The 27959-nt window shown below is 38.5% G+C and overlaps 1 protein-coding gene across 1 annotated transcript; it reads right to left on the reverse strand.

Annotated features, from left to right (window-relative positions):
• On the reverse strand, positions 1–27883 carry ARHGAP11A (Rho GTPase activating protein 11A). The gene is made up of 12 exons (XM_025884553.2): positions 27014–27883; positions 22694–22764; positions 20605–20701; positions 19428–19681; positions 18629–18792; positions 18300–18446; positions 10262–10336; positions 9327–9494; positions 6330–6459; positions 5308–5416; positions 2916–3054; positions 1–2507 (listed from the first exon to the last, which is right to left on the reverse strand). Exons 1-12 carry the CDS (start codon positions 27140–27142, stop codon positions 922–924), a joined length of 3069 nt encoding a protein of 1022 aa, XP_025740338.1. The 5' UTR covers positions 27143–27883; the 3' UTR covers positions 1–921.
• Between the last annotated feature and the right edge of the window lie 76 nt (positions 27884–27959).

Consider the following 27959-nt stretch of genomic DNA (forward strand, 5'->3'; position numbering starts at 1 on the left):
TCATTTTCCAGAAGGTTACCTTTAATGTCTATGCTAAATAAATAACATTTACACACCAGACAAAACCATCATAGGCTTTTATAAGAATCAAAAGTTAAGAATCCAAGTTAAATGTACAGAGGTACATCAACTATTTTAAATTATAAAATCAAGTGTGTGCATATTAAGAAATCACCTTGATTAAAAATTTCCAAGCTTAATTATTCCTCCTTAAATAATTTTAAATTCTGTATCAGACAAAACAGCTACAAATGTATCTGTGCAAATTAACTTTAAAAACAGTATGGCTCAAAAGTCATCAATTATTTCTGCAGCATCATTCTGTAAGAGGACACTTGAGTCATTTTTCTGCTTTAGCCGTAATTCTTAGTCCCAGGGAACATAACTGTACACAACTACAGACAATATAAGCCTAACTACTCTGCCCCAAATAGGAGTAAAGGATTAAGATGCTATTGAAACAAGTTAATTTTTAGGGATTTTTGGCAAAAGCCATAAATATCAGTGTAATTAAAGAAATAAGATTTATAAGGCTTATCTCTTCCCTTTACATGTAAGAAATTTCTTGTAGAAACCTGACTTAGGAGGAATAACAGGAAATAGGTAACTCGTTCCACTCTTCCTATCACACTTAATATAAAATTCATACAATTTTCAAAAATTAATTTCTCACAAACCCAGCCAACAATTTTTCAAAAAGTGTAAATTCTGCTTTAAGAGATCACAAGTTTAAATACTGCCATAATTAAGAAAAACAAAATAGTCATTTATACAAGCATAAGAATTCAAGTTGCTTGTGCAGTGAAATTAAAATCTATCACTTCATCTTCCTGAGCTAACAAACTAACATGTAGATTATCCTGCCAGTCGTATCACCAACCACTAATTTTATTTACATTAACAAGTATTAACATTTATCAATTACAAGTCTACAGGTTTACTCGTTGGTAGTAGCTGAGCTTTGCCAATAGGATTTTTTGGAGAACCTTTATACCAGATCCTTTCTTTTTCTGACGGTTTCCTAAGGACTCTGGTATTTATCCCAGGAGAAAAGCCCATATTATTATTTACAACAGATTTTAATATGTCATGATTTGTCAGGTCATCCAAGGGAACCTTAATTTGATCATCAGATACTACTTCCTGTTTACAAATTCTGGGAGACCCAAGAGAAGCATTCTTGGAGTCTGGGTACCTCTTCATCCTTGAAAAAGACTTGTAAGTTAACTCCATGCCGGATTTTGAAATTGCATCAACATTTGGCTGTTCACATGCTGTAAACTTCTGTTCTTTAGGACCTGATTTGATACTTGAAATCAACGAATCTTTTGATGTACTTTCTGTACCAGAGGAAAGGGCACTGTCACAGCTCACTGATTTAACCAGAGGAGAAGTGGCATCACCGAGACTTGCCGATTTGTGCCTTACAGGTTGTCTGCTATACTCCAACAAGGAGTTAATCCTTCTGACAGACTGACGGACAGGTGTACGCTGAAACTTAAGAGGCGACCTAACTTTGGTCCTATTTGGTTCGTTGAGAGAAAGCTTGTTAAACCACTGTATGTGGTCTGACACCCTCCCGTGCTCTGTCATTTGTGAGCTTTCAGGGCTGGTTGTATGGCAGGTTCCCCCCAGTGACTGCTGCTGAATGATTCTCACAGGCCTCGGTTCTGGTAAGTTTGTTATATTACATGTAATCTGCTCTGAGGAAGAGAGGTCAGCTGCATCCTCCCTAGAAGCTGCACATTTCAGTAAGAAGTTCTCTTCAATCATATTCTCATTCTCCTTTAATTGAGTATTTAGTTTATCCCTTGGGGACTGCTGTTTCTTTATGTGTTCATCACTAGGCAATTCTGGCTTGACTGAATGATCTCTAGGTATATCTGAATGGATGCTTTTCTCATGTTCAGTCTTCATATGAGTTGAGTAAAATGTTATAGTTGCTTCTCCACCCGATTTTTGAGTTTGATGTAGTGAGATGTCTTGTTCTGAAAAACTATTTTCATCTGTTTTAGTTTGATGTTCATCTGATTCTATCACAGTCAAATCACTAGTTTCAAATAGATTTTTCTCCGGGCTATATTCTGTAGAGGATGTTTCATTTAGCTTTACTTTCCCCACATTAGTTATTGATGACTGCCTGTGATTTATCAATGCATGAAGATTACTTCCAGACTCAGAAAATGCTTTCTGAATTTTCACCAAAGTCTCTGTGGTCAAGTTATTTTCATCCCCACTAAGAGAGCTTCCAGTTACATTGTTGTTATGCTTATCGTGTACGTTAGAAGGGGTAAGTTCACATGAACGAACAGGGGACTTTTCAACCGTAGTATCACGCTCCAAAGAGCTTTTCACCTCAAGGTTTCCTTTGATCGGAGAAACTTCATTTGCAGCAATTTCTTGAAAACTGGAATTACTAGGTCCTGTCCAAGACATCCGGTAACTTGTTCCATCTAGACGCTCTGGAGTTAATAAGTTTTCGTCAGATTTATGGATCTTTTTTGAACCTAAAATAAAACAGTTCAGTCTTTTTAATCATTTATATTTGAAACATATTTGAACTATTATTCAAACACATGGCAGATAAAGGTATTAAACATTAAATTTCAATAAATTAAGGATTTGTGTTAAAAGAAATAATTTTTAATATAAAAATGTCAAACATTTTTGTATTTATATTATAAAGCATCTTCCAGTTGTTCAGACAAAAATACGATGCCAATTCAAATATTTTCACTATTCAGACATGAATTTTTAATTTCTAGAACAGTAAATTAATATATTTTATGATAAAATAACTGAAGCTTATATGTCAATTATATCTAATTATATCTCAAGAAAGCCAGGAAAACTTTTTCAGAAAAGCAATGAAAGTAGGCTTTTTGGGTAAAACTAAAAATATCATGTAACTGTACCTTTCTTTGTTAATCTTTCATCAATATCTGGGCTAAAAAGCAGACCTGTTTTTACAGACTCAATCCCATTTTTTAAACTTTGTTGATTTGCCAGTCGTCGACCAACATTTTCATGTCTGTCGACACCAGAACACCCAGTCTGTACAGAAAAGAGAAATTGAAAATGTTTTGGTTAAGAAATAAGCCTAGTTAATTCAAATACTAAGACAAAGTAAATTTTTGTAGTTATCAAAATCCTCTACAGCTGAGTGAAAAAGGTATATAAAAGTAAACAATTTCATACCAAATACAAATGTACTTGCATGCATGCTGAGGAAAACTGTAAGCATTTTACTTGGCTATTACTTGGTATTTTATGATCTAAAGTAAAAACCACCTCACATATTAACTGAAATAATTTCTTTTGTGATGACTCTATGCTAGGACCTGCTCACAACAGTGAGTGAACAAAACAAAACAGACCAAAATCTTACCCTCAGAATTTACATTCTAGATGGGGAGATCTGGAGCAGGACAAGAACACCCATAAATTATACTGTATATTATACAACACACAAGGTGAGAAATGCTGTGGAGAAAAGCAGAGCAGGGTAAGAAGGCTATGGTGGGCTGTCATTTTACACAGAGTGGTCAGAAGATGATGTGTGAGTAAAGAAAAATGTGTGGGAGCCATGAAGATAAAGGGGGAAAGAACATTATCGCAGGGAGAAGAAAGGCCAGGGCAGTGTCCAAGGCTGAAACCAGGTCTGGCACATTTGACAAACAGCCCGGAGGCAAGAAGCTGAGTGAGCTCGAGGGGGCGGTGAGAGGAGGACTCAGAAAGGCAGGCTGGCTCCAGTCCTGTGGAGAGGTGCATGTAAACATGAGAACTTTATCTTTTTTTTCAGAGTGAAATGAGGAGTCACTGGAGGATTCTGAGCAGAGGAGTGACAGGACTTTACTTGGGATTTAAAAGGATCAGTTTGGCTGTAGTATTACAGCAAGGTAGAGGTAGACCTACTAGTAGGAGCTTATTGCAGTAAACCAAGTTGGAGATGACAGAATTTATAGAATATTAGAACTGTAGTACCAGTGAGAATTGTTCAGTCTGGATATATTCTAAAAGCAGAGGAGACACAAGGTTCCCTAATGGTTTACACAGGACGTGTGAGAAAGTGAGGAGTCAAGAATGCCTACGTGGGGGGGGCGCCTGGGTGGCTCAGTCATTAAGGGTCTGCCTTCGGCTCAGGTCATGATCCCAGGGTCCTGGGATCGAGCCCCACATCGGGCTCCCTGCTCGGCGGGAAGCCTGCATCTCCCTCTCCCACGCCCCCTGCTTGTGTTCCCTCTCTTGCTGTGTTTCTGTCAACAAATAAATAAAATCTTTAAAAAAAAAAAAAAAAAAAGAATGCCTACATGGTTTTTATTTTTATTTTTTAAAGAAGGCCCTTTATTTTTTTTAAGATTTTTTATTTATTTATTTAACAGAGAGAGAGAGAGAGAGAGAGCCTAAGTAGGCATTGTGGCAGACAGGGAGAGGGAGAAGCAGGCTCCCCGCTGAGCAGGGAGCCCGATGTGGGACTCCCATCCCAGGACTCTGGGATCATGACCTGAGCCGAAGGCAGCCGCTTAACTGACTGAGCCACCCAGGCGCCCCTGCCTACATGGTCTTTAGCCTAAGTGACTGGGAGAATGAGTTGCCATAGCTGAGATGGTGATGACTATAGGTGGGGATATCGTTGGTGGAGAGGGGGAGGAGTGGAGAAATAGCAGCAGTGAAGAAATGCATCTTGCGAGCTCTATTTGGGACAGGTTACACTTGAGATGTCTATTGGATGGACATCAACTAAAGAAGTAGGCAGATGTTAAGAAATAGTCAAGTTGTTCAGGAAAGCATTTTGGGCTAGAGATATAAACTTGGAAGTCTTAAGTAAATATATGATGTTTAAAGCTAATGAGCACCTTGAGTGAGTAGAAAGAGAAATGGGAACTCTTTGGGCACTCCAATGTAAAGGAATTAGGAAAGTAACCAGTGAAGAAGGAAGAATCATGAGTAAAGTGCCCCTGAAGCAAAGAAGGAAAGTATGCCAAAGAGGAGCAAGTGATTAGCCAGGTCAAATGCCGTTGACAAGTCTAATAAGGACTGTTATTTGTCCACTGGTTTGAGCATCACTGAATTCATGAGTGATCTTGAAAGCAGCTGCATTGAGTGTTGGGGATGAAAGCCTCATCAGAATCAATTTAAGCAGAACAGAAGAGGACGGAACAGTAGATATCAATTCATGTGTAAGAGTTTGGTATAAACGAGAGAACGAGACAGTAGCTGGAGAGGCAGGGTTGAGAGTGTCTTTTACCGTCAAGTCTACAGCTTTATGCTAATATGAACATCAATGAAATGGTGAAAGACACTTACTATGTCTTTGCTACTTTTCCCCAGACTAAATTTCAAACGAAGAGATCTTCGGACCTTTTCTTTACGACTGATCTTAGGAGAGAAGCAGCCTGCTTTTCCTGATTCCACTCTAAAAAAGCATGGGATTAAAAACGTCAGCATCAAAAAAAAAAAAAAAAAATGTTAGCATAAAAACTGGAGGCATTCTTGCAAAATGCAATTTGAAAGTCCAGAGCAAATTATATTGCTAGTAATTAAACAGAGTAATAATTTTCTAAAATCAGTTAAGCTTTAATGTATACATTATATTTGTATATAAAATGGCCTCTCCTGTTTATCACAAGAGTTACTTAGTCACTTATAAAACAGAATCATTAGAACAGACTAGCCTTGGGGCGCCTGGGTTGGCTCAGTCTTGATTTTGGCTCAGGTCATGATCTCAGGGTCCTGGGATTGAGTCCCATGTCTGGCTCCACACTCAGCAGGGAGTCTGCTTGAGGATTCTTTCTCTCCCTCTCACTCTGCCCCTTCCCCTCCCCCTCCAATAAAATTTTTTTTTTAAGAAGAACAGACTAGCCTACAAATTAACGGGAAATTAAAAAATTACACACATCAACATACAATAGGATTTTAAGCAAGCAAAGTGGACTCAAATTAGAAGTCATTCTCTGGAGGATATATAAAGGGCAGCTGATTGATAAGATAATAAAGGCAGGGGGAATTTTTAAAAATTATGACTCAAGGGGCGCCTGGGTGGCTCAGTCGTTAAGCGTCTGTGGCTCAGGTCATGATCCTGGGGTCCTGGGATCGAGCCCCGCATCAGGCTCCCTGCTCAGCAAGAAGCCTGCTTCTCCCTCCCCCACTCCCCCTGCTTGTGTTCCCTCTTTCGCTGTGTCTCTCTCTGTCAAATAAATAAATAAAAATCTTTAAAAAAATAAAAATAAAAAAAAATTATGACTCAAATATGATTCTCAGCAGAAAGACAAACGAAGTATTTTATTAACGATATATACCAGTGAAACGAAATGTCCTGGATTTATTACCTGCAAACTTTTTTGCCTGCAATCCTCTTACTTCGCCTTAGCACACCTGTACTAATCAAACGGTTTCCACTGATGGTTATAGGAGAGACTGAACTCTGAGATGATCCTTCTGGGCTTGTATCAAAGGGAACTATAAAAATATAACCACATGTGATATACCACCCACACTTCCTTTCCAAAGTATAAAATATTAATAGCAATTAGATTTAAAGTCTTAATTTCCAACCCTATGCAATAACAAAATCACATAATTTCTGGTAATCAACTTCAGAAGCCAAATAAACCCAATTCACCTTTTAAAAAAAGTATCAATTTCTTACTTTTTAGCTGCCAATTAAGGGTCAGATTAAACATGATTTTTATATTAAAGTTTTGCTTTAAACTCACTTAATAAGGAGTGTAGATTAATACAGGAAAAAAATTATAAATAGGTACCCTGTGAACTGTAGATTAATATAGCTGCCTTTATATATTAAAAAAAGCACATATCTGTTATTATCCAAAATTAGAAACCAATCCATTTTCAATTTTGCGATGGAATTTACTGAATTGTGGCTGAGAAAGTAAGGCCAAAGAAAAATGGTAAGTTAAGACCTCTGTCTTTAAAACCAATAATATATGTTAATTAACTGAATTTAAAATTTTTAAAAATGAAAAAAAAAACCCACAAAAAAGCAAAAAAAAAACCAAACAGCAAAAAAAAAGTGGGTAAGGCAGTTTCTCTGCAGTGGCCACTCTAGCTCTGTTTTAAGATGGCTCCAGTCTCACCCATTTTTCACAGGTCTGATAAAAATATCAGTAAATGTAAACTATATTATTATTTTTCTTAATAATATAAACACAGTGTTTGGTAATAAAGACTTATGTGTTATTGTTCCCTAAGATATTAAAATATAATTTTTGTAATTAAATTAGACAAATATAGAAAATGAATCTTTTCAGGAGTGCCTGGGTGGCTCAGTCAGTTAAGTGTCTAACTTTGGCTCAGGTCATGATCTCAGGGTCCTAAGATGGAGCCATGCACCAGGCTCTGCGTTCAGCGGGGAATCTGCTTGTCCCTCTGCCCCTCCTCCTGCTCATACTCTCTCTCTCTCTCTCTCTCTAATAAATAAAATCTTTAAAAAAAAAAAAAAAGAGAGAGAGAGAAAGAGAAGAGAGGAAGGAAGGAAGGAGGGAAAGAAGGAAGGAAAAGAGAAAGAAAGAAAATGGTGAGTTAAAATAACAGGATTATTGTTATCGAACTTGATTTTTAAATTTTTTTAAAAAGATTTTATTTATTTATTTGACAGAGAGAGAGAGAATGAGAGAGGAAACACAAGCACGGGGAGTGGGAGAGGGAGAAGCAGGCCTCCTGCGAGCAGGGAGCCCGATGTGGGGCTCGATCCTAGGACCCTGTGATCATGGCCTGAGCCGAAGGCAGACGCACGCCTAACCAACTGAGCCACCCAGGTGCCCCTGAACCTGATTTTTTTTATTAAAAAAAAAATCATTGATTCAGCAGGCTCATACTAACGTTCCAGTAACACAAGAATGTTTAAACTACTTTTTGGGAGCTTGGAGAGAAGGAATCAATAGGTTCGCTTCTTGAAGTAGATATTAAATGCTAATAAGCAAAGGCAGATAGAATTACAGTTCACACTGGCCATTTGGAAACAGTCCTCCAAGGTCGAAAAAAATAAGAAAACACTAAGTTAGGGGCGTCTGGAGGGCTCAGTTGGTTCAGCCTCAGGCTCTTGATTTCAGCTCAGGTCATGATCTCAGGGTCATGAGATCAAGCCCAGCCTCGGACTCTACACCGAATCTGTTCGAAATTCTCTCTCTCCATCTCCCTCTGCCCCTCCCCCTCTGCTCGCACTTTCTCTCTCTCTCTAAAAAAAAAAAGGAGAGAGAAAGAGAGAAAACACTAAGTTAGTTTAAAAGAATTCAAGTCTCCAACCTCTGAATACTGAAAGAAATACACACATAGCTTCAGATATATCTGTATTTGTCTTATCATTACAACGATATGTCTTATCATTACATTTAGCAAACCACACACAGAGATCCTGTGAAGGACCATAAAAAACAAGTTCAACTTTCTAATAAAACAAACAAGGAAAATCTAGACTTTTCTTAACCTAGCTAACAAATTTAAAGTAACACTCTCAACACTGTCTGAAATCAATAAAAACCTAAAAGAATTAGAGATCACTCACTTTTGATGAAATGTGAGACAAACAGGAGATAGAGGACTCTGGGCTCAGTTAGGATTTCATCTCATTTTGCGTTGATCCTAACGTTAACTTGTAAGATCAACCATGGGCCAACTTGTATTCTGTACATGCTAAAGGAGCCAACTCAATCTAAGACCATACTAACAAAAATCTGGTACTCAAATTAGCAAAATTATATTTTTCTCTGGCGGCTCTGGGTGGCTATATTAGGAACTTATATGTCATTTGGAAGAAAATGGCTGGGCTGGTAAAGAATCTGGAAACCGTGTCATAAGGAACAGCGTAAACCAAGTTATTAAAGCTTTTATAAAATCTACTTGAGTATAAAACTAAAAAATACCCCCCCTTTAACTGCACAATGGTTCCTCTATGACAGTACCCCACCACTCTGCATTTAGGGAAAATCAAATTTTGGCAACCTCAACAGGAGATAACAATACAGTCCTAGCTCTAGATCAGGAAGTAATGAAGTAGAATTCAGGATGTCCAACCACCTAAAACCTGAGCACCAGTGCTACACACAGGAGCCCAAACTCTCATTCTAAGTTACTTATCATAACTTTCAATAGGCAGGGTCAGTCAACATACACACATACACATTAATTATAGAGGGTCAGTGTCTATTTTAAAAGTGAGGGGACTTTATAAAAATTAAAAGATTTGATAAACTGAATAAAGCCATACCTCCTAAAAGGGGTGACATTAATACGAAATAGCACTTTGCTCAGAATAGACACTTTCATGTTAATGTTTACAACCCAATTATATAAATTCTATTTGCTACCTGATACTGGTGTAGAACTGCTACTGAAGAGATTAGTTGGTAACAACTCAAAGTTAAAATTGTGCTTGATGGATTTCCTCTTCTTACTTGAGAAACCATGAGAGGAATCCACTGGCAGTTTACGCTTAGCATTTGGTGTAAGAATCGTGGGTGATATGGATACCTGGGCTGAAAAAAAAATGTTTTATTTTATCAACTCTGTGGGAAAAACAAAAGCTTTATGTAATTTCTTCTTATAAAGTTGTTACTTAGCGCTAACCAAAGAATGAAGAATATGTTTACATTATCAAATATATGTTATAACTAAATTAACACCATGCAATTATTTAAAATGTTAACAGGGAAGTCACAAAGAGGTAAGATTAACAATAGTGACTTAAACCAAATAGACTGAAAGATGCATATAATCCACAGTAAAGAATACTAATATATGGAAAATAATAATCAAGGAGATCAAACAAACTGATCTACATAAAAGTTTTGCTTTTCATCATAACTAAATATTAACCACTTAATTTCTTCAATCTGAAAAACAAAACAAATGATCATATCGTCTGTTATTATGTTATTGGCCTGACTAATTTCAGCCACAAGCAAACCAAGATAAAAATGGGAACATACACTAATAAAATTCTGGTTCTAAAACAAAAATGAAATTTGAGTTATTTTCACATATTCAACAGCATCCAACTTACATTCAACAGAAAAGCATGATTTAAAAGACTAAAGATGTAACAACAAACTAAAAGAAATTCTTACCTACAATTTTGGGTTCATTATACCCAACGTAATTAGCAATGTCACAACACAATTATAGTACCATATCTCCATTTAAAATAATATTTGGATTTGATTAAACCAAAATAAGTTAGGCAATGGTTACTCTGTATAATATACAGAAATTTTCACTTAAATACAAAACATATAATACCTACCAATTTTTTCTTGTTGAGGTGTAACAGAGGGTGTTCTGTTAGATTTAAGTTTATTCAATGCTCCACTAACAAAATCTGAAATGCAAAACACATATAATCATATAATCAATTATAATTTAACATTTACTTATCTTTCATTAATAAATCATATTGATGTTTGTGGTTTTCCAGCATCTAAGTTTATGTCAGCTTATACATTTATTTTTATTTTTTAAAGATTTTACTTATTTATTTGAGAGAGAGTATGAGTGGGGGTTGGTGGGCAGAGGGAGAGGGAGAAGCGGACTCCCTGCTGAGCAGGGAGCCCGGCACAGGGCTCAATCCCAGGACCCTGAGATCATGACCTGAGCCAAAGGCAGATGCTTAACCAACTGAGCCACCCAGGCAGCCCTACATTTTAAGTCACTTAAGGTTATTTAGAAGAAATTATTTCAAAATAGGAAAAAACTAAAAGATGTATTTTGATTACATTCCCAACTTATATGCCCATCTCTTCTCTCTCAAAAAAAAGACATACAATAAAGAATGTGTGTAAAACAAATGTGTATAATGTACAGAAAGAGAATGGGAGAGAAAATCATTACCTATTGAGGAAGAGAAGAAATGGCAAGAAAAGAGAAAGCTTGGCAGGGGAAGCAAAACCTGGACAGTGTTCTGAAGGATTAGTAGGTGTTGATTTAGTAGGAAGGTAGCACTTGGGCAAGGTGAATAGCATATGCAAAAGCATGTAGGTGAAACGACACGATTTATGTATGCTAGAAACCAGTAGTTTGATACTGCTAGAGCAAACAGAGAGCAGTGGATATGGTAAGAGATAAGTCTTGTGCATTAGATGGAAAAAGGCCTCTATGTCATTTTGAAGAACTTGAACTTCTCCAAAGGCAAAAGGGGGGGGCAAAATCGTCAGATCTGCATTTTTGAAAAAATAACTGGCAGCAGTATGACAGAGTTAGGGGGCTGGCTAACTAGCTGAAGGTTCTTCTAAGTATGTTATTTAGTCATTCAACAAAGATTTATTTTGTGCCTACTATGTGTCAAGCACAGTGCTACCACTGAAGATACAAAAGTGATCAAAACAGACATGGTCCTTGCCTTTATAAAACTTACTCCAACAGAGAAAAAAAAACATGAAAAAAACCAAGGAAAATAAATGAAAAATGGGATTCGTAGTCTGAAGTACAAATTTAACAACAGATTTAGACTGGGGAGTTACAGGTGCTCCTGAGGCAGTGATATTTGAGACCTAAAAGGAAGAGTGGCAATTAGCCAAGCAAAAGGTGAAGATCTGAATTAAGGCAGGAAGAGTGCAAATGGAAGTGGAAAAAAGGTATTTAGGAGCTCAAAGTGACAAGATTTAGTGATCAGTGAGATGTGGGAATGAGAAAAGAGTAGATAAGAGTATCCAGAATTCTGATTTTGATGATTGCAAAGACAATGGTGCCACCCAAAGAAAAGGAAATTATGCAGGGAAAAGTTAGACATGCCTATGGAACACTGAAATGGATATGAATCAGTTTGTGGAAAGATCAGGGTTGGAGAAGTAGTTTGAGAGTCATCAGCTCAGCAATGGTAGTTTTTAAAAAGTGAGAGTGAATGAGGTCATTTAGGAAGAGGGCAAAGTGTAAAAAGAAAAGTCAAGTATGGAAGAATGGAGCAATTAAGAGGTGGTAGAAAAAGAAAATCCAAAACATAAAGACAGAACAAGTGGAGAGGTGCCTGGGTGTCTCTGTCGGTTAAGTGTCTACCTTCGGCTCAGGTCATGGTCCCAGAGTCCTGGGATCAAGCCCTGCGTCAGGCTCCCTGCTCAGCAGTGAGTCTGTTTCTCCACCCTCTGCCCTTCCACCTGCTTGTGCTTGCTCTCTCTCTCTCTCATAAACAAATAAAATATTAAAAGAAAAGACGGAACAAGTGGCTAAAGATGTAGGGAAACAAAAGCATAGTGTTATAAAAACCAAGTAAATTAAAAAAAAAAAAATCAGGAAGGAAATAGTTAAGTGGCCAAAGAGATTCTGAATGATACAGGCCTAAAAAAGTACCCACTGGATTTAGTGATTAGGAAACTGTGACTTCAACTAGTTTCATGCAAAAATATACCCCTAATTTTTAGCCACAATGTAATATAAAAGTTCTTTAAATATGTCTGTTTACCTGATTAATCACCAAACATCACTCAAAATAAAGTTCAGCTATAGCCCACTTGTGTATTACTGAGAATCTTACACCTTTCAAGTGAAACAGGTACAAACCAGAGAAGACTGAAAACCTTAATGAAGAGCCAAAAATAGGCTATGCTCTAAATGGCAGGTAATGGCTTATAAAGCCAACCTTCATGGCACCTGAGCAGACAAACAAAGTTAATATGGGAGAGGAAAAAGAGAAAAAAAGGAAAGAAGAAAAACAAAAGCCAGAGCTGAAGAGAGAAGAAACAACTGAGCAACAGACTCAGCCACAGCAAAAAACCCCACACAATTAGAATAGCACAGGAAAGGAGATGCCTGGGTGGCTCAGTCGGTTAAGCATCTGCCTTCGGCTCAGGTCATGATCCCAGGGTCCTGCGAACAAAATCAGAAGCATGGAAAGACAAACTATTCCCTCCATAATCTGAAACCATCCTGACTACATCACGGCATCATGGGCCACAATGCAAGTACAGACCAACTTTTTTTTTTTTTTTAATAAACTGACAGAGAGAGAGAGGCAGCTAGAGAAAGAACACAAGCAGGGGGAGTGGGAAAGGGAGAAGCAGGCTTTCCGCCAAGCAGGGAGACCGATGTGGGGCTCCATCCCAGGACCCTCGGATCATGACCTGAGCTGAAGGCAGCTTAACCAACTGAGCCACCCAGGTGCCCCAAGTACAGACCATTTTTCTAGAGAAATGGAAAAATTATGTCTCATGACATATGTATTTCAGGAAGTACCAGACTATTAAGGGCATATTAGTCAAATCAGCTCAACACTGTACCACTGACCATGAAAGACATTTGTTTAGCACAATAACAATACAGAAGAGCACACAAATTTGTAAACATAGGTAAAAACATTACTTTCATTACAAGAGTTTGCCCATAAAATACTATATAGATTCTGGGGTAAAACAATTATTGAGAATTGCCATACCCAGCATAAAACTACGTTAGACTAAGTCATAGAATAAATATCAAAAATAAAAGTAAAAGTTCCTGGAGAATGGTAGCACAACAAAGTTAATACACTTAACAGTACTGAACTGTACACTTAAAACTGGTTAAAATAAATTTTATGTTACCTATTTTTCTACAATTTAAAAGTCAAAAGATTCTTCAAAGCAAATGTAATCAGATCACGTGGATGCTTGTAGCATTTCAGAGTGAAATGGAAAAAAAAGAAGAAAAAAGACAAAAAAGGGCTATGGGCATTAAGGAGGGCATGTGATGCGATGAGCACTGGGTGTTATACACAACTTATAAATTACTGAACACTACATCTGAAACTAATGATGTACTATATGTTGGCTAATTGAATTTAAAGTAAAAAAAGGGCTAGCTATAACACACAAAAGATAAACACTAATGGTCTAGAACTCTGCAACAATTTCAAATTGCTAATGAAATTGATGCATTTTTTTTTTTAAGATTTTATTTATTTATTTATTTGAAAGAGAGAGACACAGCGAGAGAAGGAACACGAGCAGGGGGAATGGGAGAGGGAGAAGCAGGCCTCTGGCCAAGCAGGGAGCCCGATGCAGGGACCATGACCCGAGCCGAAGGCAGACGCTTAACGATTGAGCCACCCAGGTGCCCCTGAAATTGATGCATTTTAATGACGCTTGACAAACACTATTTTAACCTGTTTGAACAGATAAAGTACCTCTGGGTTTAAGCCAAATATTAGTAACTCGACTTAATGTATTCATTCTGCAGTTTATGCCCATTACGTAAAAAACACTGGGCTGGATACAATGTATAAAACATGGCCTCAACCTCCAAAGAGCATTAAATATAATAGGTAAGAGTCATGTATGAGGAGTAAATATAAAAACATATAAAAACTGTTAGAGTCTAGAACATTATAGAAGGCCAGCGCAGAAAAGAGATTATTTTCCCACTAAAAACACAGCAGGGTGAAGCGTGCCTGACAAAACACTTAAACTGAATTTTGACAACTGGATATAATTTGAACAACAAGGGTAGATGGAAGTAAAAACATTCTATCAATAAATAGGATAAGCAAAAAAGCCCAAAGTGTCTAAAAAACAATAAATAAAAAATGGAATTGAACTAAAGTATAGTATACATTGCATAAATTAGAGAGAGGAAACAGTAGAAAGGCACGCTAAAACAATCCTATGAAAGACCTTTAATATCAGGTTATAAATATCAGTTTTATCAGTGAAAGTTTCTGATGAGTATGTGGGAGACATGATTGGAGTTATACAGGAAGAACATCAGTCTTGACTGCAATAAGCCGGGCAGATTCAAAGAGGCATGGGGTGCCTGGGTGGCTCAGTCGTTAAGCGTCTGCCTTCGGCTCAGGTCATGATCCCACGGTCCTGGGATCAAGCCCCGCATCAGGCTCCCTGCTCTGTGGGGAGCCTGCTTCTCCCTCTCCCACTCCCCCTGCTTGTGTTCCTGCTCTTGCTGTCTCTCTCTCTGTCAAATAAATAAATAAAATCTTAAAAAAAGAAAGAATCAAAGAGGCATGAAGATCAATAAGGAGATTCTTAGAGTAAAGATGATGCAGTAAATACCACAGATAGCCTTAGAGAACCTGAAAACTGTGAATATAAATGGTACAGTAAGAGTTAGGCACCCACCATTTAAGCCCAAGTGACTAGAAAATGATGGTGCTGTTAACAAAAAAAAAGGAATTCAAGAAGAACTAGTTTAAAGAGGGTGAAGATGATCATTTCAAAATGCTGAGCTTAAAGCATCAAAAATAGGCAGAAGTGAAGATATCTGCCTAGTAAGCTGTTACTAAAGTGGAACTGATATATGAGAGACAATAGTGGTAGAGATCCAGATCCAGTGTTTACCTATTTTTTTTTTAAAGATTTTATTTATTTATTTCACAGAGAAAGACACAGCGAGAGAGGTAACACAAGCAGAGGGAGTGGAAGAGGGAGAAGCAGGCTTCCTGCTGAGCAGGGAGCCCGACATGGGCTTGATCCCAGGACCCGGGGATCATGACCTGAGCCGAAGGCAGACGCTCAACGACTGAGCCACCAGGCTCCCCCTGTGTTCACCTACTTAGATGCTATAAATGAAACTCTAGGAATGAATGAAATCACAAAGGAAAAGAGGGTAATAAAGAGGATCTGTGGGGTGGCTGGGTGGCTCAGTCAGTTAGGCGTCTGTCTTCGGCTTGGGTCATGGTCCCAGGGTCCTGGGATTGAGCCCTGCATCGGGTTCCCTGCTTGGCCGGAGGCCTGCTTCTCCCTCTCCCACTCCCCCTGCTCGTGTTCCTTCTTTTGCTGTGTCTCTCTCTTTCAAATAAATAAAATCTTAAAAAAAAAAAAAAAAAGATGTGTCTGAGAATATCTGTATCTGGGGTAGGAAGTTTATGGGATGAATTATGTGCTCCAAAAATACATGTTTAAGTCCTAACTCCAAATACTTGTGAATGTGACCTTACTTGAAATTAGGGTCTTTGTAGATGTACTCAATTTAAGAAGAGGTCATTAGGGTAGGTCCTAATTCAATGTAACTGGTGTCACTAGAAGATGAAAACTTGGGCAGAGAGACACCCAGGGAGAAGGCCATGTGACAACAGAGGCAGAGATCGGATGCAGCTGCAAACCAAAGAATGCCAACAATCAACAATCACCACCAGAAGCTAGAAAAAAACAAGATTCTCCCCTACAAGTTTCACGGGGAACATGGCTCAGACAACAGCTTGATTTTAGCTTCTAGCCTCCAGAACTATGAGACAATAAATTTTTGTTGTTTTAAGCCACCCAATTTGTGGTACTTTGTTACAGTGGCCCTAGGAAACTAACACAGAAGGCATAGGGGAATCTACAAATGAGGCAAAGAAGAAACATAAGGCTGTATCATATAAGCCAAGATTCAAACAAGAATGAAGAGAGTTAATAACAATTAGTTCTAAAAAATGGGCAGAAGACTTGAACAGACACTTCTCCAAAGAAGACATACAAATGGCTAACAGACACATGGAAAAATTTCATCATCATTAGCCATCAGGGAAATTCAAATCAAAACCACATTGAGATACCACCTTACACCAGTCAGAATGGCAAAAATTGACAAGGCAAGAAACAACAAATGCTGGAGAGGTTGTGGGGAAAGGGGAATCATCTTACACTGTTGGTGGGAACACAAGCTGGTACAGCCACTTTGGAAAACAGTGTGGAGGTGCCTCAAAAAATTAAAAATAGAGCTACCCTATGACCTAGCAATTGCACTACTGGATATTTACCCCAAAGACACAGATGTAGTGAAAAGAAGGGCCATGTGCACCCCAATGTTCATAGCAGCAATGTCTACAATAGGCAAACTGTGGAAAGAGCCGAGATGCCCTTCAACAGATGAATGGATAAAGAAGATGTGGTCCATATATACAATGGAATATTACTCAGCCATCAGAAAGGATGAATACCCAACTTTTACATCAACATGGATGGGACTGGAGGAGATTATGTTAAGGGAAATAAGTCAAGCAGAGAAAGTCAGTTATCATGTGGTTTCACTTATTTGTGGAACATAAGGAATACATGGAGGACATTAGGAGAAGAAAGGGAAAAATGAAGGGGGGGAAATCGGAGGGAGAGATGAACCATGAGAGACTACGGACTCTAAGAAACAAACTGAGGGTTCTAGAGGGGAGGGGGGTGGGGGGATGGGTTAGCCTGGTGATGGGTATTAAGGAGGGCATGTTCTGCATGGAGCACTGGGTGTTATACGAAAACAATGAATCATGGAACACTACATCAAAAACTAATGATGTAATGTACGGTGACTAACATAGCATAATAAAATAAAATTTAAAAAAAATAACAATTAGTTCTGATACTCAAAAAATGAGAAATTTCTTTTTTTTTTTTTTAAGATCTTATTTATTTATTTGACAGAGAGAGAGACAGCGAGAGCAGGAATGCAAGCAGGGGGGAGTGGGAGAGGGAGAAGCAGGCTTCCTGCCAAGCAGGGAGCCCGATGCGGGGCTCCATCCCAGGACCCTGGGATCATGACCTGAGCCGAAGGCAGATGCTTAATGACTGAGCCACCCAGATGCCCCGAAGATGAGAAACTTCCTAAGGCAACTGGAAGAAGAATGGCCTCAGTCTTCTTGATCAAGAAGGAGATAAATCTTATGACTGATTCCACCAGCTTTAGGTCTTTTTTTTCTTCCTTGGTAATGTTTCCTTCTTTAGTTAGTTCATACTTCTAAATAGTTCATGTCACTATTTCAAATCATGATCTCATGCCTGACTGTTCTCCGTATTCCCAAATCTCAATTCTTTACACCAGACAATTTTCGAAAACATTATAATCCTGTTAGGCCTCTACTCGTAAACCTTCAATACCAATACCCAATATCCAGCTTCATGCTATAGTGTTTCAGCCTGACATTCAGTTCACCATAATATCCTCCTATTCCTTAGGATAAACCCCTCACCCAAGTCATGTTAGTCTATTTACTAATAGTCATAGATTATTTCTTCCCTACACAAATCTTTCTTTAGAGTATCCCTCTTATCTACAATAGGATACAACTACTCTGACGCTCTACCCAAGTCCCCTAGAGTCTACCCATTTTTCAAGAAGGTTCAGTTTGACTTCTTCTTTGGAGCCCCTGATCACCATAACCCAGGGAACATTTTTTCCCCTTTGAACACATTTCACATTTATGCTAAAGATTTAGCATTTAATATTAGATTGTATTGTCATTTTTGCTTTTCACATGCATGTGTCATGTTTCTCCAACTACGCCGTAAGCACCAAAAAGGCACAGACCACAGCTTATGCTTCATTACGTTTAAACACATTTTAGATGAAAGCAAATTGCTGTAATTCCACAAAATGAGACTGCCATTGCCACTTACCTCCTACACTTTGTCTTCGCTTTCTCTTATAATCACCAGGAGTTTCACATTCACCTTCTTCAAAGCCTTCTAATGATGGAGTAGCACAGAGACCATCAAGACCCAACATAGCTGGTACCTTTTCCTGGATAAAATCTGGAATATGCCCTAAAAAAATGTTCAGAGTTAAAATTTTTCCTCTATTCTCCCTCAAAGTGTTCAAATAGTATATACCAAAATGTTCAAATAGTATATATTTCTAATAGTTGTCTTCATAGTTCACTTGGAGGAAGCTGGGATCTCCTTCATTTAAACTAATCCTGTTACTTTATAATGTTTCTACATCTTACCAATATCTGATGCATAGTCAATAAGAGTTTGCACCACAGCAGCCTGTAATCGTAGCTTTTTTTCTGTGTTAGCAGACATCTTTTCATGTCCTTCACTTGTCTGAAGAAGGTTTGGTGCAAATATTACAGCAAGATTGCTGCTATCCATCTTATTCTCACTGGACCTTAAATGAAACAAAGTTCTCTTAGATTGAGCCAAAGAGAAACAGAGAGGTAAAATAACATATTCAGCACACTCTGAAGACTTATTTTATCAAACACAAGTCAAAATAGCTACCCTTTGTCTACCCATCTATACGATTGGCTTGAAATAAGACAGAACCAGAAAGAGCTTCTGTGTGTTTAAATATATATCATAAAAACCACACTAACTATAGAGCCTACACTTTGTTTTTCCACACAAATGGATATTTGATTTTCAAACCCACACACAGAAAAACTGTATTAAAAGGCTGCAAGTATGTCTAGAACAAGCAGGCTCACTGACAGCAAGCAGAGAGAGGGGACAAATTTGAGAAGCAAAACACAAATATATCAAAAACACAGTAATCCGAAGTCATTCAATGGACAAAGAATACTATCAACACCAATAAGCCATTCATAATGACGACCTTAAGGCAGTAAGAAAATCCAAATCATCTGGCATACTGTTTCTTAAATTATACAGGGTACACTTCTTACAGTAAGGAAATAATTTTTAAGAAAAATTTCCATTCCAAATTTAATTTTAAGTTATTATCTATACAGGTACATCTAGCTAATTAACAACCTGTCATTTCCTGAGACTTCAATTACTTACCTAAGTGAAACATTCCTGAGAAAGTTAAAGAAGTATCTTAATACATCAATTGTGTGGTCAGCCATAAGACAGGAGAGTAACAATGTAGCTTTATTCTTCTCCTCTGTTCCTAACTGTTGAGCTTTGAAGAGTGCTTCATGCAAATCAGCTGGAAGGATGGGCTCTGGCAATTCCCTAAAAAACTGCTTAAGAAGTCCTGCAACATCACAAGGAGGTGCAGAAGATAGGCAACTTTCACCATGATCCAGTTTATTCTGAAATAAATATAATAATCTTGAGCATTTGAGGGCTTAAGAGTTTACTGCAAATAAGCTACCCTTTTCTGTACTCTAGAGAGCTTTAATAAATTTTTCTTAACTCTTGTTTTAATATACCTCATGCCATTTTAAAAGGCTAAAAACAAAAACAAAAAGCATTTCTTCATTTCCTATAGTACTTTATAGGAACAAAGGACCACAAATTTGAAAGTACTCTTAACTTTTAAAGCATTATATAGATTGTGGCAATCATTTCACAATATATACATATATTAAAACATCAAATTATACAGTATTTGTCAATTATCTCTCAAAACTGAAAAAAAAAGCATTAAATAATGCATAATTCTTTTTTTTCTTTTGAGAGAGAGAGAGAGAGAGAGCGAGCGCACGTTCGGGCATGGTGGTGGGGGGGGGACAGGGAGAGGGAGAGAGAATCTTAAGCAGGCTCCACAGCCAGCATGGGGCTGGATGTGGGGCTGGATGCAGGGCTGGATCTCGTGACCCCGAGATCATGACCTGAGCCGAAATCAAGAGTCAGACACTTGGGGCGCCTGGGTGGTTCAGTCAGTTAAGCTTCTGTCTTTGGCTCAGGTCATGATCCTTGGGTCCTGGGATCGAGCCCCACATTGGGCTCCCTGCTCAGTGGGGAGCCTGCTTCTCCTTCTCCCTCTGCAGCTCCCCCTGCTTGTGCTTCCTTGCTCTGTCAAATAAATAAATAAATACATCATTTTTAAAAAAAGAGCCACCAGGGGAACCCCTGTATAATTCCTTTTAGAAAAAAAAGGTTCTTCTGCCACGGAAAAGGCTATTTGCAATTCAGTTTCTGTTAATTCATGCAATAGTTTAAATATTTCAATTCTAAAAACCAAATAAAAAAGTAGTACAAATGAAAAATTATAGTTCAAGAATACGCTTACCTTTAGGGCTCTTAGACGAATAACAGATCCTGATTTCCTAAAAAGCCCTTCTGTATGAATATGCTCTTCTAAAGATGTGCAAGCATCAACAAGAAAACTGAAAGAGAGAAATCTTTTCAGGTGGCCAGATGCACATCTTACTAAATCCTATTCTTCTACCAAAGTACATGGACCAAGCACTAAGCCCCTTCAGAAGCTCTGATATCACAAATCTCTTCAGTCTTTGTGATAAAAGGTTAATTCTAGTTGTTTTTCTTGCTTCCTAAATTCTGTCCGGCTCAGCTTTTTATCCATGACAATTTCAATGACCTTGCTTTAATCCAACATCCTTCTCAATCCTACTTCCTTTCTCTGCTTCCACTCAGAGCACAAGATGTGTCATTTTTACTGCCTCCACTTCATATTCCAGTCTCTCCTCAACCCTTTCCAATCAGACCTGCACCCCTATTACTACAACAAAACAGTTCTCATCTTAAATATCATGTCGATATTTAAGTAGATATTAAGGTCATCAATCCATGGCCAATGGTCTTCATTTCGCTTGTCCTGCCAGCATCTGAGCAGCATTCCCTGCTTTTCTTGAAAATATTCTTTTTCATGACACGTCCTGCTGTCCCCCTAACTATTCCTTCTCAAACTCCTTTTCTGGCTCCCCTTTTTCTGTCAGACCTCTACATGTTAGTATGACCCCGGGCCCTAAGACCTTCTTCTTTTCTCTTTTTAAGATTTTATTTATTTATTTGACAGAGAGAGAGAGAGAGAGTGCTCGCACAAGCAGGGGGAGCGGCAGGCAGAGGGAAAGGCAGAGGGAGAAGCAGGCTCCCGCGAAGCAGGGAGCCCGATGCAGGACTCAATCCCAGGACCCTGGGATCATGACCTGAGCTGAAGGCAGACGCTTAACCGACTGAGCCACCCAGGCGCCCCCATAGCTTTAAATATCTACCATCTGTTACATTTGCCCAAAAATAAAGCACTGTGCTTTTCTCACTCTAACACGGCCTCTCAGAAAAGTCCGATATATCCTAATTCTTACAACCCTTCTCATACTTAGAGGTGTGTGCTTAATTTCTTTATATTGAACAACTTTTAACCATCAACGTTGGCTTTAATAGTTAACAACTGATACCACAAATTAGAATGGATGTCAGCAGCAAGCAACTGATAGCATGCACAATGGCTGAATGTCACAGGGGGTAACTGACAGAATTTAATGTTTGTTTGTTTGTTTAAAACAGGCAAAGAAATTACAACAAAGATTTAGTCATCTTTACTGCAGATATAACTTTGCAATTCTAAAGGGAGAAAATCATTATAAACAAACCTTTCATAGGTCATTTGAAAAGCAAAATAGTAAGTGCTTACCTTATGGAGATTGTGAATCAACACCTATATGCTGAATGAGGGAAAACTGTTCTAAGGTTGCAAGGTATTCAATAAATGCTTTTGAACAATGCATCAGTTAAAAACCTAGGTTACTGAACTAGAGTAGCCGGAATGAACCCTACTTTGGATAGAGGGCAAATGAATTAGTAACAGGTAAGATAGTTTCTTTGCATGCTTCTTTGAACTATTTAAGATGTAAACTTCTCTGCTAATTTCTGATGCAGTTAGTCCAAAAGGTTACTTTCAAATAGTAAGTGACACAGTAAAGCTCGAGTGTTAACATAATTTATATCTACAAATACTTTATTTAATCTTAGCTTAAATGGTCTTTTATCCACAAAGGAAAAAGAGGGTGGTGGGGGAGGGGGGACAGCAGACTCTTAACTAGAGAAAAAACTGCTAGTTCAAAACAAATGCGTAAGTCAATCAGCTATTTTTTAATTTATTCTTTTTAAAGATTTTATTTATTTATTAGAGATTGCCTGAGCATGAGCAAGCAGGGGGAGGGGCGGAGGGAGAGAGACAAACAGACTATCCGCTGAGCAGGGAGCCCAAAGTGGGAATCTGTCCCAGGACCCGAGACCATGACTTGAGCAAAAGTCAGACACGTAACCAATTAAGCCACCCAGGTGCCTCTCAACTATTTATTTTTAAACAGCCCAGACACTGGTTTGAAATATTTTTCTTCATCCCAAACTTAGCTTACCTTGGAATGTGTCCATATTCTGGTACAACAGAATGGGGCAATGCATTAAAAGGTACTCCAAATATTTTACCCTAAAATTGCAAATTCAATTATTCCAACACAAATATTAGGCATAATGTAAGTTTTCTTAAGTATTAAGCAAATTAAAAAAATAGAAATAATCAAGACAACGAAAATAATTATTACAAGTAACCTTGGTTAAAAAGTAACTACTATATGCTAAACATTCCTTTAGGTACTGGGAGCACAAAAATGGCCAAGATAAAGTCATTGTGGGTGGGGGGATGGGTGAGATAGGTGAAGGGGATTAAGACTACACTTACCATGATGAGCACTGAGTAAAGTACAGAATTGCTGAATCACTATACTGTATATCTGAAACTAATGTAACACTGCATATTAATTGTACTGGAATTAAATAAAGTCATTGCCCTAAAGCAATGTAACACATTCCATCAGTTTCCAATCCCATAATGAAAAATCAATCCAGTTAGTGCTTAGTCAGGAAATTCTTAAAAAAAATTTGGCCAACTACTGGGTATTTACCACAAAGATACAAATGTAGGGACTCGAAGGGGTACGTGTACCCCAATGTTTATAGCAGCAATGTCCACAATAGCCAAACTGTGGAAAGAGCCAAGATGCCCATCGACAGATGAATGGATAAAGAAGATGTGGTATATATACACAATGGAATATTATGCAGCCATCAAAAGGAATGAGATCTTGCCATTTGCAACGACGTGGATGGAACTGGAGGGTGTTATGCTGAGTGAAATAAGTCAATCAGAGAAAGACATGTATCACATGACCTCACTGATATGAGGAATTCTTAATCTCAGGAAACAAACTGAGTGTTACTGGAGTGGTTGGGGGTGGGAGGGATGGGATGGCTGGGTGATAGACATTGGGGAGGGTATGTGCTACGGTGAGCGCTGTGAATTGTGCAAGAGTGTTGAATCACAGATCTGTACTTCTGAAACAAATAACACAACATATTTTAAGAAAAATTGAAAAGAAGAAGATAACAGGAGAGGAAGAAAAGGGGAGTATGTCAGAGGGGGAGACGAACCATGAGAGATGATGGACTCTGAAAAACAAACTGAGGGTTCTAGAGGGTAGGGGGGTGGGGGGATGGGTTAGCCTGGTGATGGGTATTGAGGAGGGCACGTTCTGCATGGAGCACTGGGTGTTATGAACAAACAATGAATCATGGAACACTGCATCAAAAACTAATGATGTAATATATGGTGATTAATGTAACAATAAAAAAATTAAAAAAAAATTTGGCCAAAACACTAACATTTTTCTAAAAATACTATGTTTCTTTCAGTAACCTTATAAACATTGACCTTATACTTTCCTTCTGTCACCTTATAAATACTAACGTGAACAAAAGGCTAAGCTGATTGGTAATGCCATTCATTGAGTACTTCCTAAAATTACATTGAAGTGGTTTTTAGACCTGATCTTCTTTTCCACACTCTGGAAAACTGTTATTCAAACTATGTTCTGAGGTAACCAAGGCAGGGATTCTGCAAACATTTAATTCAAATTTCTTTAACTACTTTGAAATATATTTTTAAAAGGTGCTATTCAAATGTATTTCTCATGCTCAAATTTAATACAATGAAAATCCCAAGAGTAAATCTGTATGTTACACACTTCTTAATAAAGAATCTGCCACTATCTTTGTGCATGCATTCCAACTTCTTAAAAACATGTCACTGATTAAGAAGGTTGTAGTTTTGCACTGGACTTAAACACAAGCCTATATACATACATACATATACATATGTACACACACACACATATATATATATATATCCGCTTATGTAAAATTAAATAAGTGGGTAAACCTAATCTCATAAACATTAATTTAGCTTAAATGCATCTGCTCTCCATGAATGCTCTTGAAGCACTTGTTAAGAAATCATTCACAATTATTCAACAGAGTAACAAAATCTTAGTAGTCCTTTTCAAGCATCTGGCTCCATTTAATTGATGAATATAGAAGACAGTACAATATAGTGCTTAAGGTAGCAAGCTCCTAGTGGCAGGGTTGCCAGGTTTTAAATCCTGGCTCTTCTACTTATTAGCTGAATGACCTTGATCAAATTAATTCTTTATGCCTCAGCACCTTCACATAGGTCCTAAGTCACAGAGTTGTAGAGAAAATTAAATAAATTAAAAGATGTAAAGCATTTATATTAGTTTCTGACATAGAGTAAAGTATTCAAAGAATATTTGTTGCTGTTATGACTACCATTTCAAGGTGAGCTGTTAAAAAAATGTGTTAGTGTGGGAAACCCCCTTTTTTGGTAAATCAGAATTTTCTTGATATTGTACAACCAAACAAAATGCAAAAATCAGTTGCTGAAGCTGATTATAAGTCTACAGAGGTCTTACATACCTAGAACTCAGGGGTTTTTCCTCAAGTGTATTATTCTCAATAATGGCCTCACAATAACATAATCTCATAAAATAAAACTAATAACATGCTTTTTAAATTTTATGTACTGGAAGATCACGTTATCTTCAAAAGACTTCTAGCACTGTTCTTTAAAAACTCAAAACTATTATTAGCTAACAAACACCAAAGAGCCAAAGAAATCTAGTTTTCAAATAAAGTTACTTATCCTGTTCCCATTCTCGTAACACAAAGATCTTCTGTATTTATTAGAGTATTTCTATTATGATTTCTAGCCTGACTACCAATTAGGATGTCAACCATTGATTACCATAACGACTATCATTAGCTGAATAAGTGACATGTGACAGGTACTGTGCTAGTCCTATCTACAGATCTTATCATTTTTAAATCCCTAAATAACCCAAGGAGAGATACCATTATTCTCACTTTTATAGAGTAGGAAACTGAAGCGTAGGAAAATTAAACAGTCCAAGATCACACATCTATAGTAGGAGTAAAGCAGGATTCAAACTCAGGTCTGTCTGACTCTAAAAGTAGGTATCAGTTTTTTTTTTAAAGATTCTGTTTATTTGAGAGAGAGAGAGAGTGAGAGAGAGCCTGAGCAGGGGTTGGGGAGGGGGAGAGGGAGAAGCAGGCTCCCCGCTGAGCAGGGAGTGTGACTTGGGGCTTGATCCCAGGACTCTGGGATCATGACCTGAGCCAAAAAGGCAGAGGTTTAACTGACTGAACCACCCAGGTGCCCCAGTAACGATTTTCTTAAGGGGTGAAAAAAAAAAAAATCCAGATTCAAATTCTTTCATACACTTACAAAACCAACTATATTTGAGATCTTGGAAAACCAGTTTTTCAATCAGAAGAAATCACTCTAGTTTTTAAATATAAACATATATGTTGCCATTAAGCTGCAAACAACAAAAACTATTTTCTCCAGAATGTATAAGGTATTAAGAGGTATACAAATTAATTTTGTTAGTAGCTTATTTATCCAAGTACTTATTTTCTTTCACAAATTATAAATTAAGAGCTATGCATTTTATTAGTTTTCGTCTCTAAATACATAAAAATACCATAGAATTAGGCAAATAAATTTAAAATAAAATGTTTTATATTCAGTTTACTGTATTTTTCACAATGAAATTCTTGAGGACGCAGTAGATAATAAAATTTCATTCAAAATCCCCTTACTTCGACCACCCTCAGATCGTCAACAGTTTTTTAATTATTCCACTCTGCCGTCTTAATTTACTCACTTTAAAAAAACAGCTTTATATCTCAAAAATAACCAAGCAGCAAGCTTGTTTTTTTTCAAATTAGTGAACACAGAGGTATTATCTGAAGCCTATTTCTAATGCTCTTTCACACTTTATCTACTGACTCATTTAGAAAATTTACTGATCCCCCTTGTCCCTCTACAAATTTTATTCTAAAACTGTGGTGGTGGTGGGTAGTGTCTGCCTCCCTTCCCACATGCTACTTGCTCAAAATACAATAAATTGATAATATCTGGAGATATTTTTAATTGTCAAAACTGGGAAATGCTACTGGCATCTAGTGGGTAGAAGCCGGAGATGCTGCTAGACATCCTACAATGCACAGGACAGCCCCCACGTCCCACCTCAAAGAATTATCTAGTTCAAAATATCAACGTCGTGAGGTTGAAAACCCTGCAACTTTCTCAGTGATCAAAAATCCCTGTAAAGAATCAACAATGTCATTCTTTAAATTTCAGCAGTCGACCATCTGGATTGAATTAGTCACGCTGAGCCACATTCTCTTTGGAATCCACACATAATGAACATTTTAGCATGAACTGTAATAAGTGATGGTACAGGGTGGGCTCTTTTTTTTTTTTTTTTTAAACCGAAACCTCTTTCCCCAGAACTTACCACTATTTCCGTGGTTGCTGTTTCATGTCTCCTGCGATCGCACTGTCCACGGCCACTCTTGACCTTAATGCCATAGACCGCCCGAAGCTGCTGCAACAAGGCCAACCTTACCAGCCTCCGATCCCACATCCCGGACACGTCGCCCACTCTCCGAGGCAGGATCTGCGTCCTGACCCTCGTCCGCCACCAGGTCTTCCAATTTCCAAACACTCTGAGGTTTGCACTCTGCTCCGCTGCCTTCTGGCCAAGTCTGGCACTTTTCCGGCTCCGGACCCCAGCCACTTCCACGGCTTTTCCCTTGGTCCTCTAGCCACTTCCACTGACCTTCTCCTACTTCCCTCTGATCTAGCCACACCTCACCTTTCTCTCACTTACACCGACCTTCTTTCTCGTCACCTGATCCTTTCAGCTACTTACATAGACCTCCCTTCTTTCTCCCGGATTCTTTCGGTTCCGTGTACAGACGCCTGTTACCAGCTTCTCACCACCACTTCCGGCCACTTCCTAAGATCCCGTTTCCTCCAAACCTCACTTCGCCCTCGTGCCTTCCCAACGGTAAAGACCCTTCTCCTTGGCCCTCCTGCCCCGGCAGGCTCAGCCGGGCGTTCGTCTCTCAAGTCCCGGTGCCCCCAGCCCTAGCCCAGCCGCCGGACCAGCCGGCTGCTCAGGCGCCTTTTCCAGTCCCGGTCCCCGCCCGGGCTGGTCGCCGCCGTCACCCCGTTTCACAGGCTGCTCCTGCCCTCCCCCAGCAGCCGGCCTGCGGCCCCCGGCCTGCACATCTCGGTGTGCTCACTGAAGCGACGCAGCTCTCCTCATGCCTCCGCCTCCACCGTCTCACCGGCCCTGGAGCCGCGACCGTCCCACCCTCACTTCCAGCCCAGGCTCAAATGGCAGCGCCAAACAGCGCTCCGCGCTCTGATTGGCCCGCTTGTCTTTTCAAAATCAG

Source organism: Callorhinus ursinus, unplaced genomic scaffold (assembly GCF_003265705.2).
Source record: "Callorhinus ursinus isolate GAN/ISIS: 27379988/994484 unplaced genomic scaffold, GSC_fseal_2.0 scaffold25, whole genome shotgun sequence".
Classification (NCBI taxonomy): domain Eukaryota; kingdom Metazoa; phylum Chordata; class Mammalia; order Carnivora; family Otariidae; genus Callorhinus; species Callorhinus ursinus.

Bases quoted from the DNA above. Each gene is read 5' to 3' on its own strand.
- ARHGAP11A (XM_025884553.2), bottom strand. From the start codon at position 27,142: ATGTGGGATCGGAGGCTGGTAAGGTTGGCCTTGTTGCAGCAGCTTCGG. The intron at 22,765-27,013 runs GTAAGTTCTGGG...TTGCAATTTTAG, and splicing joins CAGCAACCACGGAAATAGTG to GGTAAAATATTTGGAGTACC. The intron at 18,793-19,427 runs GTAAGTAATTGA...GTTTCATTTAAG, and splicing joins CTCAGGAATGTTTCACTTAG to GTCCAGTGAGAATAAGATGG.